This window comes from Equus asinus, chromosome 20, assembly GCF_041296235.1.
Source record: "Equus asinus isolate D_3611 breed Donkey chromosome 20, EquAss-T2T_v2, whole genome shotgun sequence".
Lineage (NCBI taxonomy): Eukaryota > Metazoa > Chordata > Mammalia > Perissodactyla > Equidae > Equus > Equus asinus.
The window spans coordinates 61,905,630-61,922,660 of NC_091809.1; the positions used below are offsets into that span (position 1 = coordinate 61,905,630).

General features: G+C 35.6%; 1 protein-coding gene across 3 annotated transcripts in view; it reads right to left on the bottom strand.

Annotated features, from left to right (window-relative positions):
• The window catches only part of CNTN5 (contactin 5), a 1,141,798-nt gene that overhangs the window by 273,319 nt on the left and 851,448 nt on the right, over positions 1-17,031 (bottom strand). For all 3 annotated transcript variants that reach the window (XM_070490393.1, XM_070490391.1, XM_070490392.1), the window contains one exon: positions 15,896-15,998. In XM_070490393.1, coding sequence (XP_070346494.1) covers positions 15,896-15,998 — 103 coding nt within the window. The remainder of the gene's footprint in view (positions 1-15,895; positions 15,999-17,031) is intronic.

The following is a 17,031-nucleotide window of genomic DNA, read 5'->3' on the forward strand; positions in this document are numbered from 1 at the left end:
GAGATGGAGAGAAGTGGACAATGAGGCATACAGACTATATGGCATGTTATAGTATTTGTATACAGTAGATCACATAAATCTATGGTATAGCTTAACCTGTCGGGTAGTTAAAATGCCATGAGAGTGATATAGTATGCTAATGGGAAGGCTATGGCTTTCATCCACTTTTAGGATGGTAAATTCTGTTCTTGACTACAGTCACATTCTTTACCATTAGGTGGTTAGTGCAAAAGTGCACCAAACGTGACAATTTGATTATATTGGTACAAATTGATTCTATCTCTCCCTACCCTTACCTATGGTGAGTCCAAAGTATAGCACACCATAGTTCCAAGTACAGCACAGAACAATTTGTGAAGGTTAACACTTGTTCAGTTTATATTTATGGAGCCCAATGTTTTGAATGAATTTACATTCAACATGAGTACAGAACAAGACTCAATACTCTAATTTTTTAAATAGAAGACATAAGCAGATATTGAACAATTTGTTAACAGAAAATATTAGTCATTATTTTGTTGTAAAGACAGAGTGAAAGGGTTGTACAGATTTATTCCCAATCTTTACATGTTTAAAATGTACATTATTTATTAAAAACATTTTTAACTAAAATAAGCTCACAAAAGCCGAGGGGCAAAATAGCCCATTAATCATTTCATATAAGGAGTAGATTACTCCATTGTCTATCTCATCCATGGAGGAACAGAAGTTCAAATTTGACTTTCAGTGTCATCTTTCTTGAGTTGTATTGATATCTGCATTCCAGTTGCATTTTTTATAATTGTATTACCTACAGATTTTAAAGTCACTGGGGCTGTTTTTAAGAAGAGAAGATTCCAGCCCATAATGTAATTAAAATTAGAATATGGCTAAAGCTATTTTGTTTGATCATTTTTTTCTACATCCAGATCACGTGGATCTTATAGCAATAGTTACTAAGCAATTAAGACTAATGATGGAGCAATATTTATCTTTTTCAAATATATGTATTTTTTCCTAAATACTTGACTTTTGATATTTAACTTTTGCAAATTTTGTGGCCTCCTGGCATTCTCTAAGATCAGTATGTCAAATTTGATGCTAAAATAATCATACAAAATATTTTAAATATTAACAGCAGCCAGAGTAAAATGTCACCCTTGACTTAATATGTAAAATAAGCTCTAGAAAATAGTCTTTAAACTCATGGGGATAAAAAGAAGGGTTTTGACCTGAAGGAATGTTTGGGAAAGATAAAACTGACCAAAAATTCCCAATATTTCATATCTATAGAAATGATTTTATAGTTTCAGAGTTTCTTTGGATTACTAGGGCATAGATAGATAGAGAGAGAGAGAGAGAGAGAGAGAGATACATAAAATAAGCAGAAAGCCGGAGAGAATTTTCTATGATTCATTTTCATCTGAAACCATGAAAAGATGAATGGCAGCACAGAGAGTGAGGTTGATACAATACTAGCATTTCTGGTTTAGGAAAAGCTTGAGAAATGGACTGTGTCTTGGAAGGTATTTCTGAAAGAAGCAGAACATTAGAGCTTAGGCATATGTTTCATAAAATAAATAATGCTTCACAAATATTACAGAGAGCTAGGGTGACAGAGGAAATTAACATGTAATTGACATGCCTTTGCATACTGAATCTCTTAGTTGAAACCTAATAGCAATTTTATAAGTTAGCTATTGTTATTCCTACTCTACAGATTTTGAAAATGAGATTCAAAGACGATGACTCATCTGATGTCATATAGCTGGTAAATGGTTGAGTTGATATTTGAAATTAGGTATCTCAAACTAGCGAGCCTTTGCTCTTGTCCCACTACTTGGCACTAAAAATATACCTTATTCAACTATAGAAAAGTTATAGGTTCCCGTGAATTTAGTCTGGCAGAATTTTTTCTTTTGAGGATTGTAGGTTAAATTTAAAAGTAACTTTTGCTTTTTACTTCTTCTGTTTTAAATTCTTTCTGAGGAAAGATTTGGTCAAAGAACTGTCCTATTACCTTTCTATCGCCAGATTTTGTACATAATTTCTTCTAACAAAGACAGGTGAGATATAGTATATCTCACATGGAAACGGCTTTATTTCTGCCTTCTTGGTATAGTAAACACGGTTAGGGTAACTTTACTTTTGACCTTTCATTTAATTCTTACTGAGTAACTAAAATGACTGAGGAGGAAACAGATAAAAACTAGACAAAACATATGAAAAAATAGATCTCAAAATATTGGCCATCAGGCTGTAAAGGACAATGATCCCTGAAATAAGTTAAATAAGTTAAATGAGTCATACAACTGCCTCAGCTTGCTCCCTGGACAAAGTTTCTAAGCTTTCAAAGTTTCCAGAGGGAGCGGAGACTCAGGCAAAGCCCAGCTGTCTTTCTGGGTTGAGGAGACAGATCTGGGCATCTGGGGAAGCTAAGTCAGCTAGAGTTCACAGTACTTGAAAGAGGAGAGCTGCATAGAGAGGGGATGTTGGAGATCTTCAGAAAATCCCCCTTCAGTACTCAGTTTAATACTCATCAGCATATGCATACAAGAAACTACTTAAATATGAGAAAGGACACCCTGAAAGGACTGGAAGAAACAGTGCTCAAATTCACCCAGGCCAGGAATAGTTCCTACTCTAACAGCCAGAGTGGAGAATCTCATAAATCAGCTGCCTTTGGTTACAGCATTAAGAAAAGTCTTTGTTTCAGTGGTGGGGCAACTAAATGCTGCTCAGGTCTTATCTGAAAAAGCATAAAAGAAAGACCTGAAAGAATCAAATTGTTTCTAGGTAACTTCACCATAACTCAGAATAAAGGTCAAGAATACAAAAATACCCAACATCCAGCAATGTAAAAATCAAATATCTGGCTTCAAATAAAAAATTGCCAGGTATGCAGAGAATCAGGAAAATATAACTCATAATGAGGAGAAAAAATCCATCAACTGCAGTTGACACAAAAAGGATATATATACGATAGAGTTAGTAGACAAGAACATTAAAACAGTCATTGCAACTATGTTACATATGTGAAGAACCTCAAGGAAATATTTAACATGTTCTTTAAGGAAAAATGAAGGCTTATGTGCATATACAAAGACTTGTAAACAAATGTTCATAGAAGTTTTATTGGTAATAAGTGAAACTTGGAAATGGCCCAATGTCCATCAACAGGTAAATACATTGTGATATGAACACATTGTGATATAGGCATAAAATGGAAAACTACTCAGCAATATAAATGAATGAACTATTGACACACCCAACTTGTATGAATCTCAAGATAATTATTCTAAGTGCAAAAAAAAAGACCAAAAAAAGGGTGCATATGATATGATTCCAGTTACACAGGGCTCTAGAAAAGTGCAAACTAATCTATAGTGACAAAACAGACCTCAGATCAGTGGTTTCCTAGGGTTGAGAATACATGGAAAGGAAGAAGGGAAAGATCACAAATGTACATGCAGACGTGTTTTTGGGTACTGAATATATTCATTATGTGGCTATGTGATGGTTTTATGGATGTATACACATGTAACAATGTATCACATTGTATACGTTAAACTTTTTATTGCATGCCAATTATACTTTAATAAAGCTTTTAAGAAGCAGCCTGAATAAATACTTCAGCAGTACAGTTAATTTACCTGACTGGACTTCAGTATTAATAGATTTTATTTTCTCTACACATTTAAATCCTTGAAAATGTATTAGAATATTTCTTCTTTAATCGTCAAATGAAATAAAAACAAGACCCTAATGGGGTAATCATCTTATGATACCACTCTATATGTGTCTTCTATTTTCTGTTATTTGTGACATATAGTCAATAAAACCCAGAGACTCAAGAAATGATGAAGACAATGGGCAGAAGGATCCTCCTGAACTAGCTTACTTTACATTTCAACCCCTTCTTTTAAAAGGTGTTGTATGTCATCTGTGGAATGTCACAGATGACATGATGGGAAGTAACTGACACTGTTGATACTAGAATAACTTTTGCTGACTTAAGATAAAAATATGCAATCAACAACCATTTGTCTAATAGCTTTCCAGTGCTACAGGGGAATATTTTATTAGCTCAGATTTTAAAAATTAAACTGCCTATAAATGGAGGAAGAACATGTCATCACTCAGGTTCTGGTTGACTTGATCACTAAGTTAGGATTTAACATATGCCACATCAGCCTTAATTACTCTAGTTTATCACATCCAAGATACCTCTAATTGTAAGGCACACCGTTATTTTAAGAATCACTAAGAAAGAAAACATTGCCAACTAAACTATGATGCACCATCAATTGTAATATGCATCTGGATGTCATAGATGTTAAAATAAAAAAAATGCTTCCATTGCATTATATCTATGCTTTCTTTCAACAGAATCTGGCTAAACGTAAAGGAATTATATGAAGGTGGAGACAGGAAGATGCCCTTCCTCTATGTGTCTGTGTAGAAAACAGAGATGTCTGCTATTCTTTCAGAAATGTTGAGGCTACATTTCTCTGTAGGGATGTAGAAAACAAGTGACCTGATTTCATAATGTACCTTCCCTTGAGAAAATGGCCATAAATATGACATTCTAAAAGTTGTAACTAGATTGATTTGACCCCCAAAGGAAAAGAAAAGTAGGGAATAGAAATGACCAAAAGTACTTATCATTTGCCTTTTGTACTATAAAACAGCAGCTGATACATGTCCACATTGAGTGTCATTTTTGTATCTATCGACTATCAGCTCAAATTATTCTTCAGACTAAAAATATTATTATAAAGATTTAACGTGAAAACTATTCTGCGCTTTATAGCTACCAACAAAAACAGTGACAGGAACAGAAGGTAGGTGCTGCTATATTACTTTGCAAATAAAAAAGGCTAAAGAAAAAACAAGATGACAGATATTTAGTGTATGTCTTAACATTTTCTGTCTTGAGATATTCTTTCTGTGGATTTAGCTATCTATTCACATACGTATATGTATTTACACACGTTTTACTTGTATGGGCAATGCGTTAAATTTAATTACAGCAAATGATACCACGTACTTGTGACTCTACCATTAAAAGTCAAGCACACAGCCGGGGACAATGAACGGAAAAAGTACCAAATCAAAAAAAAAATAATAATAAGTCCTTTACTTTACTGTCACATGAAATAAAAAATGCCTAGGTAGAATGAAGAATCAAAAAATGATTTATCAAAGGCAACAATGCATGAGCTATAAAACAATTCAGAACAACCTTGATTATACATTATGCATGCAGATACATTTCACTTAACTGCATATTTTAAAAGTACTGTTAGATTCACGACGTAGAAGTGAAGAATATGAAGTTCCAATGTTTTAACTTCACAGTAATTATTTTACAATAAATATTATTGCATGGATAAATAAAAGCTAACTCACGTTACCTTTAAGCTAAAGGCATAGGAGATGGTTTTGAAAAATACGATTCAATTAACAGACTTTTCCCTGTGATTTCACCCCCCATTCCTTTACCTCATCTCAGTGGCACTGGTTTCCAAGTTTTATGAAGTCCAAAAAGAAATACTCAAAAGAAAAAGATGGAATTATGTCTCTGGTTACACATTTGGTAAGAATATGAGAGTGAACATATAAATTTTACACATGATCTTCTGTGTCCTGTGTGTCATAGGCATTAGAGATTAAAGGGAAAGTTTTCTCCTATATAAAATACCTGGCAAAAAAGACTACAGACATATAGATATGATACATCCTCTGAATTTAAGGGTAAATTCTGAATTGGGAAGAATAAGATTTATGCTAGATTTGATGAGATTAGGTATTCATAGAAATATTTCTGACACTAGACTCTAGAATATGAGTTCTAAATATGGAACTACTGAGGCTAAAATGCCTCCCTAAAAGCCCAGAGGAAACCACCAACTTAAATATGTAATTAATGAAACAACTGTGCTTCTCGAAATTGTTATACGTAGGCATGTGGTTATACAATACTAAAAACTTTTGTATTGTAAAAGCTTCATATCAATTATTTTTGTAATTGTTAAAGGATATTGGAAAAGTGGATAATATTAATAATAAAGAAAGAAAGAAAATAGTTTTTCCCTGACACAACCCAGAGAAGAGATGTTTTTAATCTTGACAAGTGCTCTGTGTACAGAAATATTTTGAGAAGAGAAGGGCAATCCATCAATTTGCAGTGATTTGATAGTTAACAGCTCATAGGGAAGTCCACTCTCTTTGTTCTAACTCTGTCCTTAGAGGCCACTAGCTTTCTAATTAGTCATGTTTCTACTGAGGACAGTGTTTATTTCTACAGAAAACCAGTCCTGGTTACTAGAAAATTATCACACTGTTTTCTGATTCATCAGAGTGAATTTGGTAGGGCAACTCAGTCATGCTGGAACCCATTTATCAACTGTGAAAACTGTGTTTGTGAAACTTGCATTTTCAGGGACAGACACTGCTGCCTGAGACCCCACCAAAGTGAAGCCATCCTGTGAGGTACAACCTAATAGAAACACTCGACTTCTAACTTTACAATCTAAATATCTATGCATATGTGGTCACAGGCTTAGAATTCTCTAATATATTAGTTTATTTCTGCTCCTCCTTGAGCATATATACATATCAGTTATGTTGATCAATGATATAATTCAGTCAATGAATGTTCACTTTACACCAATGAATGTTCACTTTGCACCAAGTGGGAATGAATTTAAGAGATATTTATGCTGACTAAACAGACGAAGATGAAAAGGAAGAAAGAGTGAAAGATGATTTAAGAGTTATTCTTTGAGTGACTGCCTCAGTGGTCACCACCAGTGACAGTAAAAACTCTTGTGTAGGTAGATGAGGAGTGGATGTGGAAGCTGTATTTGAGTTGGAGTTCTAGGAATCCAGCCTGGACTCAGGGGCTGTGGAACAAAGGACTGAAGAATCTTAAGTAGCCTAAATTAGGAGGTGAAGCTGGAATTAACAACTAAAGTAAAAGTACAAAAGAAGTAGTAAGCTAAATGGGATAGGGCACGATAGAAAAACCAGGGGTAAAGCCTAGGAACTGCAGAAAACAGAACCTATAAAGTGCATATAGGAGAGCTGATAGAAAGCAGCACTCAGAGAAATTTCTAAAGCTGGTGGAACTTCAGCATGGTGAATTTTTTTGAAGGACATCTCTAGTCTTATTTGCAGCAGAAATAAGAGAGCCAAACTGATTCAATAGCAATAGATTTTAACTACAGTCGTGGTAGCTAGAAGAGAAAGGAAGAATTGGACTTCAAGGATTTTTAAATAGCTGACAGATTGGGACAAAAGGTTTAAAGATTTCTGGGAGATCAGTGATGATGCCCAGGGTTTGAGGTGGGATACTTGGCTATTAGAATTAGGGAGTGGGAGATGTCAAGGAAGGCATATCATATTAGTAAGTCATACTTGATCATGACATTCAAATTTTCAGTTATTGAAATGAAAAATATAAAATTTAAAAATCTATAAAATACTGATGGCATGCATATTACCAATGCTTCATATCTAAATTACCAATTTAGTATCAAATCATTCTAAGAACTGTATTTGAAAGCATTTTAACATTCCAAATTCATCTTTATCTGGTGGACAAATTTTGATGCTGCCCTAGATCAAATACCAATGTGACAAGAATAAACATATGACAAGTAGGCTTAATTCATAACACAATGAATCAGTAAGACCCATACCACTAAGAGTATATGTACTGTAATAGCTATAAAAATTGTGTTGTCAGCAAACATATCACCCAGAATGAGACCTCAAATAAAGGAACTCCAGCAAATTTGTTGTTACATAAATAAACCTAAAAAGCAGTAATAGAGGTATTAGATCATCATTAGAAGAGATAATCATTGGGCACAAAATTTACTTCTAGTGGAATACTCAGCAGGAATTTGTGGGTGATTGATTACATACAGAAATCCAAGACTGGAAGAATTCAAAATAAGGGAACTGAGATCAGAAGGATAAAGGATTTCCCTAAATTTACTCCTGTTTTGAATCTATTGAGAAAAACACAGAGATGTGGTTAGAATTAAAGTGCCATATGGAAACCATCCAGCACTAGGTAGAAGTTCAGTTTTAAGTATATTGAGACTTTTGACAACTTTTTGGTTAATATTTCTTGTACTTTTGCTACACTAAAGGCTCACTCAGGTATCAAGATTATGTATCTGGCAAATTTTTTGGAGGGTGTGGGATCGGAGTTAGAATCTCCTGATGGATATACTGATTCCTTATGTCCTCTTATGAATGTTAACAGCCAACCAGTTTCTGATTTCACAGTCAATATCCAGTGGAGGAGGTTATTCTATGAAACTCCAGAGAGATTCACTCAAAATAAAGAGAATAGATTAGAATCAGACCTGGTTCTAAATTCACCCAAAATAAAGAGAAATAATTAGAATCAGGAGACCTGGTTCTGCCTCTATAGCTCGCTAGCTCTGAGGTCTTGAGCAATTCCGTAGTTTTTCTGGTAAGGCAGATTAAGTGGTCCTAAGACAGCCTTGGAAAAGTTACAAATATGATGCCAGTTAACTGTGATTTCAAATGTGAATAATAAATTGGTCCTGTTTCCCTAGAAATAGACAATACCTCTGAGTACAAAAGTAAATAAGTAAATAAAACACTTTATTATGGAAGAATGTTGAAAATATAAGGAGCATCAAATGAAGAAGCACCAAACCATTAGCCTGGCCAGTGTGCCCACGTGTCTTGGTCTAGCCCTTCCCTGTGGAGTCTCAGTTTCTCATCTACAAGCTGATATTGGGTTATGTGATCTCTAAGGTTCTTTCATCACCCATCTCCTTTGGGTACTACCTGAAATGAGGATGTGTCCCTAGTCTCAACAATACTGAAGCAATCAATAGCTCACAAGGGTAATTTTCTTGACTCCATAATGTACCACTTTCCTGTGATATCTAAACATTTATTGAGTCTAAGAAAAGCAAGATAAGGAACATGTAAAGTAAAGAAAAAAAAATCTGCCGTAACACTATTGGCTTGCAGGATTGTCATAGGAGATAAACTGATGTTGCTTTATACCATATGGCTTTTTTATTACAGAATAACCCCAAGTTTGCCCTTGCACATGGGGTAATTCTCTTGACTCCATAATGTACCACTTTCCTGTGATATCTAAACATTTATTGATTCTTAGACTCAGTGACTAACTCCTATCCCCAGATCTTCTGTCAATCTAATGATTAAGTCATTTGATTTTAGTTTGATAGACAAATACCACACAACTCCAATTTACCTTTAATTCCTACAGCCCTTAGTGACTGGCAGTTCCAAATAAACAGTATTAATAAATCATCAGTCTGTAACTAAAGAGCAGGTTCTTTTCAGGAACGTTTGCCAGTTGCAGACTGTGGGAAGTCTCAGAGGAATATTTGTCATTCTCACGGTTACAATGGGACACAAGAGTAGCCATTTGAGATAGCTTGGCTAAGGACTGAGGAAAAGAAAACATAAACTACAGAAAAAATGACTTTATGAATTGATAACTGGTGCTTTCTTATTTTCAATAGACATATAAAAAGAGAAAAAAATTACTTAATGTCCTGGTTCCCTAATAGGCATTTGATGGAGTGTAACAAAAGATGGTTTGTAAACGCTATCTGAAAGAGAGATAAGCAGGAACTAAAAAGGGCAGGAAATTGAATGTGTACTTCCCTCCCACCTCACCACCAGGTTTCAGATGAGTCTGGAAAGGTCACTCACATAATTATTACAGTAACTGGTTCAAGGCCTTTGGAGCACAGCTGATCTGATTGTGTGTTAATGGCTGCAAAAGCAAGATAAGGAACATGTAAAGTAAAGAAAAAAAAATCTGCCGTAACACTATTGGCTTGCAGGATTGTCATAGCAGATAAACTGATGTTGCTTTATACCATATGGCTTTTTTATTACAGAATAACCCCAAGTTTGCCCTTGCACATGGGGTCATTTAAGCATCAGTGACCAAATTTTACTTCTTTGTTGGTGGTGGCTATGTGACATATCTCGTGATCTTTCTGGGTCTACAAAAGGTCACATGGTGAAATGAAACCTTCCAGAAAACTATAGCTAATGTAATATGGTCAGAATTTTCAGGGCCAAGACATGTGAAAGGCTTCTGGAGACTTCTGTCTGATCAAACCAAGGCAATAAAATATCTCCTGTTACAAAAGATTGACCACATTTCTCACACTTGAATTCAACTCAGTAAGCATATTCAGCACCTACTACATATAAAAATACTCTAGGGATCCAAAAACTTGGCACGGTAAAGAAGACAGATACACATAGCTGGTGTAATGGGCCGGGCAAAATGATGAAATATGAGTAGTCATGTAGTCCCAAAGATAAGAGATTGGATCTCAAGAAAAGCAGGCAGGATTTAACAGAGAAGTGGCATTTAATCTAAGCCTAAGACTGAAGAGATTGTGATGACAGGATGTTTTAGAGTGAGGAGACAGGGTTAGAGGATCATAGAAGCAGAAAAGCATGTGTGGATGAGGTATAGGAAGGGGTGTGGTTGATTAAGATATAGAGATGAGTTTGAAAATGTAAAGTGGCACCTGTCCTAGTTATTAAATTACCGCCTCTCAGCTCTACCCTTCTTACTCTGTTTTGTGATGTGAGGGCTGATTCTGTACACCACATTTCTGCACTGCCAAGGGGCACCCTGGAGGGAGACTGCAAGGCTTGAGGAAGGAGAAGGGACAGACTCCTTGTTTGCACTCTGTCTGCTTCTTGTCTGCTCGAGATTCCTGTAAATGGTACTTCAGCAAGGCGTCTTTCTGGGAACAGCAAAGGAATCTAGTTGGAGTTTTTCCAAGACTTGTAGGACAAGCTTCATTGCGCACCTCACCTCAAAACCCTAGTACCAGCCAGCTAGCTGGTGCCTGCACCTCAGAGGTCTGGGGCCTCAGAGGGGTACCTCTGAGCTTCTAATTTTTAATAATTTCAACTCTTCCTGTTTTTCCTCTCGGCCTTAGTGATGGTCACTGCTTTCTGCAGTTACTAACTCTCCATCCTTTAAAGTTCTCATTTTACTCTGTGTTCCCTAGTTAACTTATACAAACTAGAAGTAAAATCTAAATGCAATCAGTTGAAAAAATCACCGACTTTCAAGTACATACCAAATTTAGAGAGAACAATTGAAATGAAATATTTATTAGAGCCCTGGGGGATTCCTTACTTGATTGTCCTTTGACCTCCTATCTCTCATTTCCTTTCAAGAGAATTGTGTCCAGTATTTAAAACCTGGGAAATATCAGACACCCATCCTTCGCTAACTAAAGACTCTGAGCTAAATGCTGAGCAAGAAAAGGCAACATTCCTCATTTCTCCTTCCTGCATACGCCACCAACCACTTTAAAATGTTATGTAATAATGTAGTTGCCAAATGGGAGCTAATTAAATCGACCTGGCTCTCTAGCCTTCTACTCTTAATATTCAGGCAGAGTGTGTGGATGAGCGGCCAGCGAGAGAGAGTGCTTAAAATTTTCATTTCCGACCCTGACCTACACCATTTCTCTCCTTTCAAGAAACATTACATCTAAATTATTAGAAGACAAATGGGTGTTATTATATTCTTACGGCAGTGTGGGGAAAGAGCTCCTACAGCCTCTGCTGATAACTCGTTTTCCCTGTAGCAACTTCTTTTTCATCAAGAACTTCTACATTATCCCCAACATAATTCTGCTAGTTTAATCCCATACTGTTGAATTTCACCCTCTCCCCACCTTGTTGAGACTGGAGAACAGCTTGTGAGCAATCTCTTGATAATAACCCTCCATATGTCTAAAACAGCCTTTTCTTTCCAAAGTAATTAATCTCCCCTCCCCCGTGCCACTGCCTTTTTCTTACACTTTGCTGTATTTCCCAAGCTTTTACACACCTCTGTTTCCCTATGGATCCTTTTTTAGTAATTCCTATTTTTATGGGGAGATAATACCCTTGCAGAATTAACCAATACCAAGCATAGCATGTCACAGCCACTTCATGAGTAACTTCTGTACTCAGTATTGTATAATTCTATCTTCAGAGAGATTTCTAGGAGTGTAACTAGCAACTTCTGTAGTATTCTGCTGCAGCAGCCTATAGGGAAGCCATTTGATTTTTGTTAAATTCAGATTTAAGTAGAATTTTCTTTAGAAGAAAATTCACGGTTTATTAGCTTTCCTATTGACTTTGTTCTTAACTTCAAATTAGGCTGGTTGGTGAACTTGTATAATATTAAGGGAGAGTGAAATTCAATAACCTAAAATCATTTGTCTTCTGCTATTTTCCTTTAAGGATGCAGAAAAAATATCAGCTTATATATTTTTAAATTATCTGCATTAATTTATATCTTCTAAGTTATGAAATCAGCACCATTAGGGACAGATTATAGAGGTAAATGTACTCTTCAAGAGGAGTAAAAACATAGTTTGTGAGCAATGGAACAGTATTATTCTTTAACAATCAAAGAAATTCCCCAATTTGGCCTATCAAAGGTTCATGATCATTTCATGAGTCAGAGAAAATTCAAGAGGAACAAAATTTGCTATTATTCTTGTTTAGTTTAAAGTTGGAACAAAAAGACGGGCAGTAAATCTCTCTAAAGATGAAAGTTGACTGTGGGAGGACACCTTGGTCAAGTGTGTGCTGCTGCTTATGTAATGACTAAGACTGGACTCCAGAGCATTGCTAGATGCAATGAAATATATGAAGATTGACTGGCATCTCTTTGAGAACAGGGACTATGGAAATCCTTGGAAGCTGGTACAGTTCCTGGCATATAGTTATTAAAACCTCCAGATTTGCATTCAGTTTTAGCTTCTTTCAAGATACTTTAGGGCTTAAAACTTAATGATGGGGACTTGCTGGCTATTCTGTTTCCCTCTCTTGCCTGTCTTCTCCTCTTCCCCTAGACTTTCTGTTTCCCTTTATGTACTGTTGACTGCATCCTTTGGTCTTACAAGAAAACTCCGGTTGCCTTCAGCCATGACAGCCACCAGAGGAGATCAGAAAGCACGAGGAAAAAGAAGTCAGGATATGAACTTCTTGATTCTTTCCTCAGCTGTTCCTTTGATGCATCTCTTCACAGCTGCAGAGACTACAGCTCCTGTTGAGTGGCCCTGGCTCCCTCCATGTGTCCTGCTTTCCCTAGTTTTAGTGACGCTATCTCCTCCTCCTTGCTCATTCAGGCTTAAGGGTAAGAATGACTTCCTGCTATCACTACTCTACAAATGTCTCAGTTTCTTTCCTTGGTCCTCTTGAACTTGCTCACAGATCTTCCACTAATGCCTGTACTATATTCTTGAACCATCTCAGTTGGATCCTGTTTCTAGCTGGATTCCTGACTAATACAGAGAAAATTTTAAGTAAAAAAAATATGTAAATAATTTAAAACTGTATTAAAGGTTATTAAGAAAAAACTACAAGTATTTAGATAGAGAATAATGAGTGTGAGTTAGATAAAGTTTTCACAGATGGCCTCATTATAGGGTGATATTTAATTTGAAGGCAGAGGATAAGTGGGAGGCAACATGGAAAGCACGGGGAAGAGTGTTCCTGATAGAGAGAACAGCAAGTACAAGGGCCATGAGGTAGAAAAGAGGTTGAAATGCTCTGTGCCAGAATTTGGTCATAACACTCTATGAGGAACATTTGGTTAAAATATTCTACTGGGACAGACTGAGGGGAATACTCAGCTTGAGTGGCAACGTACTGATAGATATCTAGTGACAGACACTAAAATTCTTGGACAAAGGCCCACCAGAGAATCAAGCACTTGTTAAAGTGGGAAGCAGTTCAGGTGAGCTGTGGGAACTAAGCAGATGCTCAGGTATTAATTTGAAATTGCTGTAATCATGTTGGGACAAAAATGATGATCTACTCCACGTGATAATGTGCTGTAAAGGAAGATGCTATTTCTGTGATCTTGTTTACTTTCATCAGAGTGGTAAGTTAGTCTTTATGTAGAGCTAGATCTCTTAATAACAGTGTTTTTTTCATAATGGTGACACTTCGTGGAAAGGATACCAAATGAGCAAGAGAGACATTCTTAACAGGCTGTGTGTCTTCTTTATCTCTTCTTTTATTTATTTATTTTTGGGACAGGGCATGAGAGAGGGAGTGGCAAAGAAGGAGTAGAGAACTTAAAGAAACTAAAGTACTAAAGGAACATAATTTGACTGTTGAATCCTACCTGAATGAAAGGGACTTTAAGGATCAATTTACTAAGCATATTTCAAGACTTCCAAAAGTAAACACATCTAACTTATTAAATAAGTCTGCCTGGGGAAATATCCCATATTGTTTTTTTGTCTATAAATTCAGTTTTCTAATTTGTTTTACAATAGGACCTCTGTTTGTTTTTGGATTTAGTGCAAATTCTGGCATTCAAGAATTATTTAATTGCAGGATATACTAAAACCTTTGGCATCAAGCCAAGATATATTATTTTTGTATTTATCAGAATTGAGTTTCTTACTGTGGACAGTTTCAGGCACACTTGAGATCACAACATGGCAAAATGGTGAAAAACAAGACTTTTAAGGTATTATTTAATCTTGTGCATTTAACTAATACAGTGGTGCCTTGGGAGCAAAGGGGGATTTGGTTCCAGGACCCCCCCACAGATACCAAAATCCATGGATGCTGAAGTACCTTAGCCGGCCCTCCCTATCCACGAGTATATAGAAGGTCAACTGTATCTTTAGGTTTGGAAGACTTCTTCAGATATCTGCCCAAATACCTCCCTAGATGAATTTTAAATTCTTGAAATGTATTTCTATTTATATGCATCTTTTGCTCAAAAGATGGGCCACGCAACAATTTATTTTCTTTTTGGTCTATTATGATCCTGCTTCTATTTAAGTTTAAGCAAAATTGCACATATATGTTATCTCAATCAGTCTTGAAATTAGAAAACATAGTATTTACTATGTTCATGCCCTAAACCCCCTCTTATTAGCTGAATTTTTCATATTTACTAATATTTTCCTCCCCCATAGGCTAAGCTTACTTTAAGCACATTTGTACAGCAGTTTTATCTCCAAGTACTTTATAGTTATGCTGTGGGAGTTAGCTCACCACAACTGAAGTCAAATGATTAGTAAATCTGATAGAGATGCATTTATGCAAATTATAATTATAGAGTCTAGAAAGGACCCTGAGGTCTTATCACCCTAAAAAACCAAAACAACAACACTCTGTTTAAAATAAATCATAATACTCTAATCAAATATAATCAAAATCCCACTCCCGCCTCTACGCCCAACACTCATATTGTAAACATCATTGACAAGTGATTATATATCACAGGATTTAAACCCTCAGAAATGGAATCATTAAGTATAGCAGACATTAGAGTGTGATATAAATCATCTTTCTGATTTGGGGGATGATTACATGTTGTACATATTGACAGCTGGTGCTACCATGTTATCATTTCAGGAGACACTGAAGTAATCAGTTCGCTCACTGTAACTATTGTTGTCATGACTTTTATACTGTTGTCTTATTATATCTTATCAGAATTTACATCTTATACATGGGGAGCAGTTAGCACCTTATCCTTTTATCATCTTTTTATTTACGTCATTGCTGAATGAAATTTAAGAATGACACTGAAATTTTATGACATGTAGGCAAAGAGATTTAAAGCTCTTCTTCTATTTAAAGAAGTTTCCTTTATGTTAAAATGGTAAAATTACATAAGTTATTGTTCATAGAAATGACTAGAAAGCTAATTATAATTGGTTACTTCATCAATTCCCATTTGCCCTTCTTTTAAAAAACGAATAGCCACCAAGGAGTTTCTGAGAAAATGACACCTAACAAAATAAGTGATCCAAAAATAAGATATGTCACATTTTAATAAACAATTGTGTCTAATTATGGAAGAATATGTACTTACTTGCCAAGTGCAAAGCACTCCATCTTAACAGTTGTTCCCTTAGCAGCTGTAACCATGAAAGGAAAATGGACCTCAATTTTCGGCTCATATTCTCCCATCACACCTGGGAAATAAGAATAATCTTTAAGCATAAAATGAATGTCACAATTTCTTTCCAATCCCGGAGATGTTACATTGAAAAGCACTGTGGTTCGATTGTTAATGTCCGTTTGATGACTGCTAAATTTTTGATGCATTGAAATAAGTACACTTAGACTTAATGATTATGATGAAGTCTTAGTCTTCCCTGAACGATTGGGTTGCATGTATGTTCAATACCATTTAAGACAAAAATTACTGAAAGTGTTAATTAACACTGGTAGTTTAGTTACTGATTATGTTCCAGAGGAAATAAATAACTATGAACATTTCCCATGGTAAATAATAGTGTTGATTCTTTTAAAAATAAGTATAGGTGTTGGAACTTTCTTTATCTTTGTCACGTGAATGAATATTTATTTATTAAGTCAACATTTATTTGTTGAATATCCATAATGTGTAAGCATTTTGCTAGGCATTGTGGGAGTTACAAAGATAAATCAGCCATGAACTGTGCTCTCAAGCACTCCACAAGTGTATTCTTAAAGGAAAAAACAACATATACCCAAGTGTGGGAGAAGAGCTATATATCAAAATAATCATAATGCAAGATAGGAAGTGATGGGTGTCATGAATGAGATATCTCTAAAGTATTGTGTGCATTTGAGGAGATTATAAGAATAGTTAGGATTTGGATAAGTAGGGAAAAGATAGGAGTGAAAGTAAATGGAACTGTAAGAACAAAGTCAAAGAGACAGGAAACCACCAGAAATAGGAACATCAGTTTTTCCGGCATGTTGGTATGTGAAGGGAAGTGATACTAGACAAATTTGTAAATATAAATGGAGTCCAAAAAAAGAGGGCTTTGATTATCAGAGTAAGACATTCAAACCTAAATCCGTAAGTAACTTGGAGCCATTGGGGTTTTGAATAGGGGACTGGCATTTTGCTGAGATGTATATACTGGAACTGGAGCAGAGACTGGTAAATCAATTACATTATTCAATAACCCAAGGTAGAAGCAATAAAGGCCTGGACTTGAGTTACGGTAGTGAACA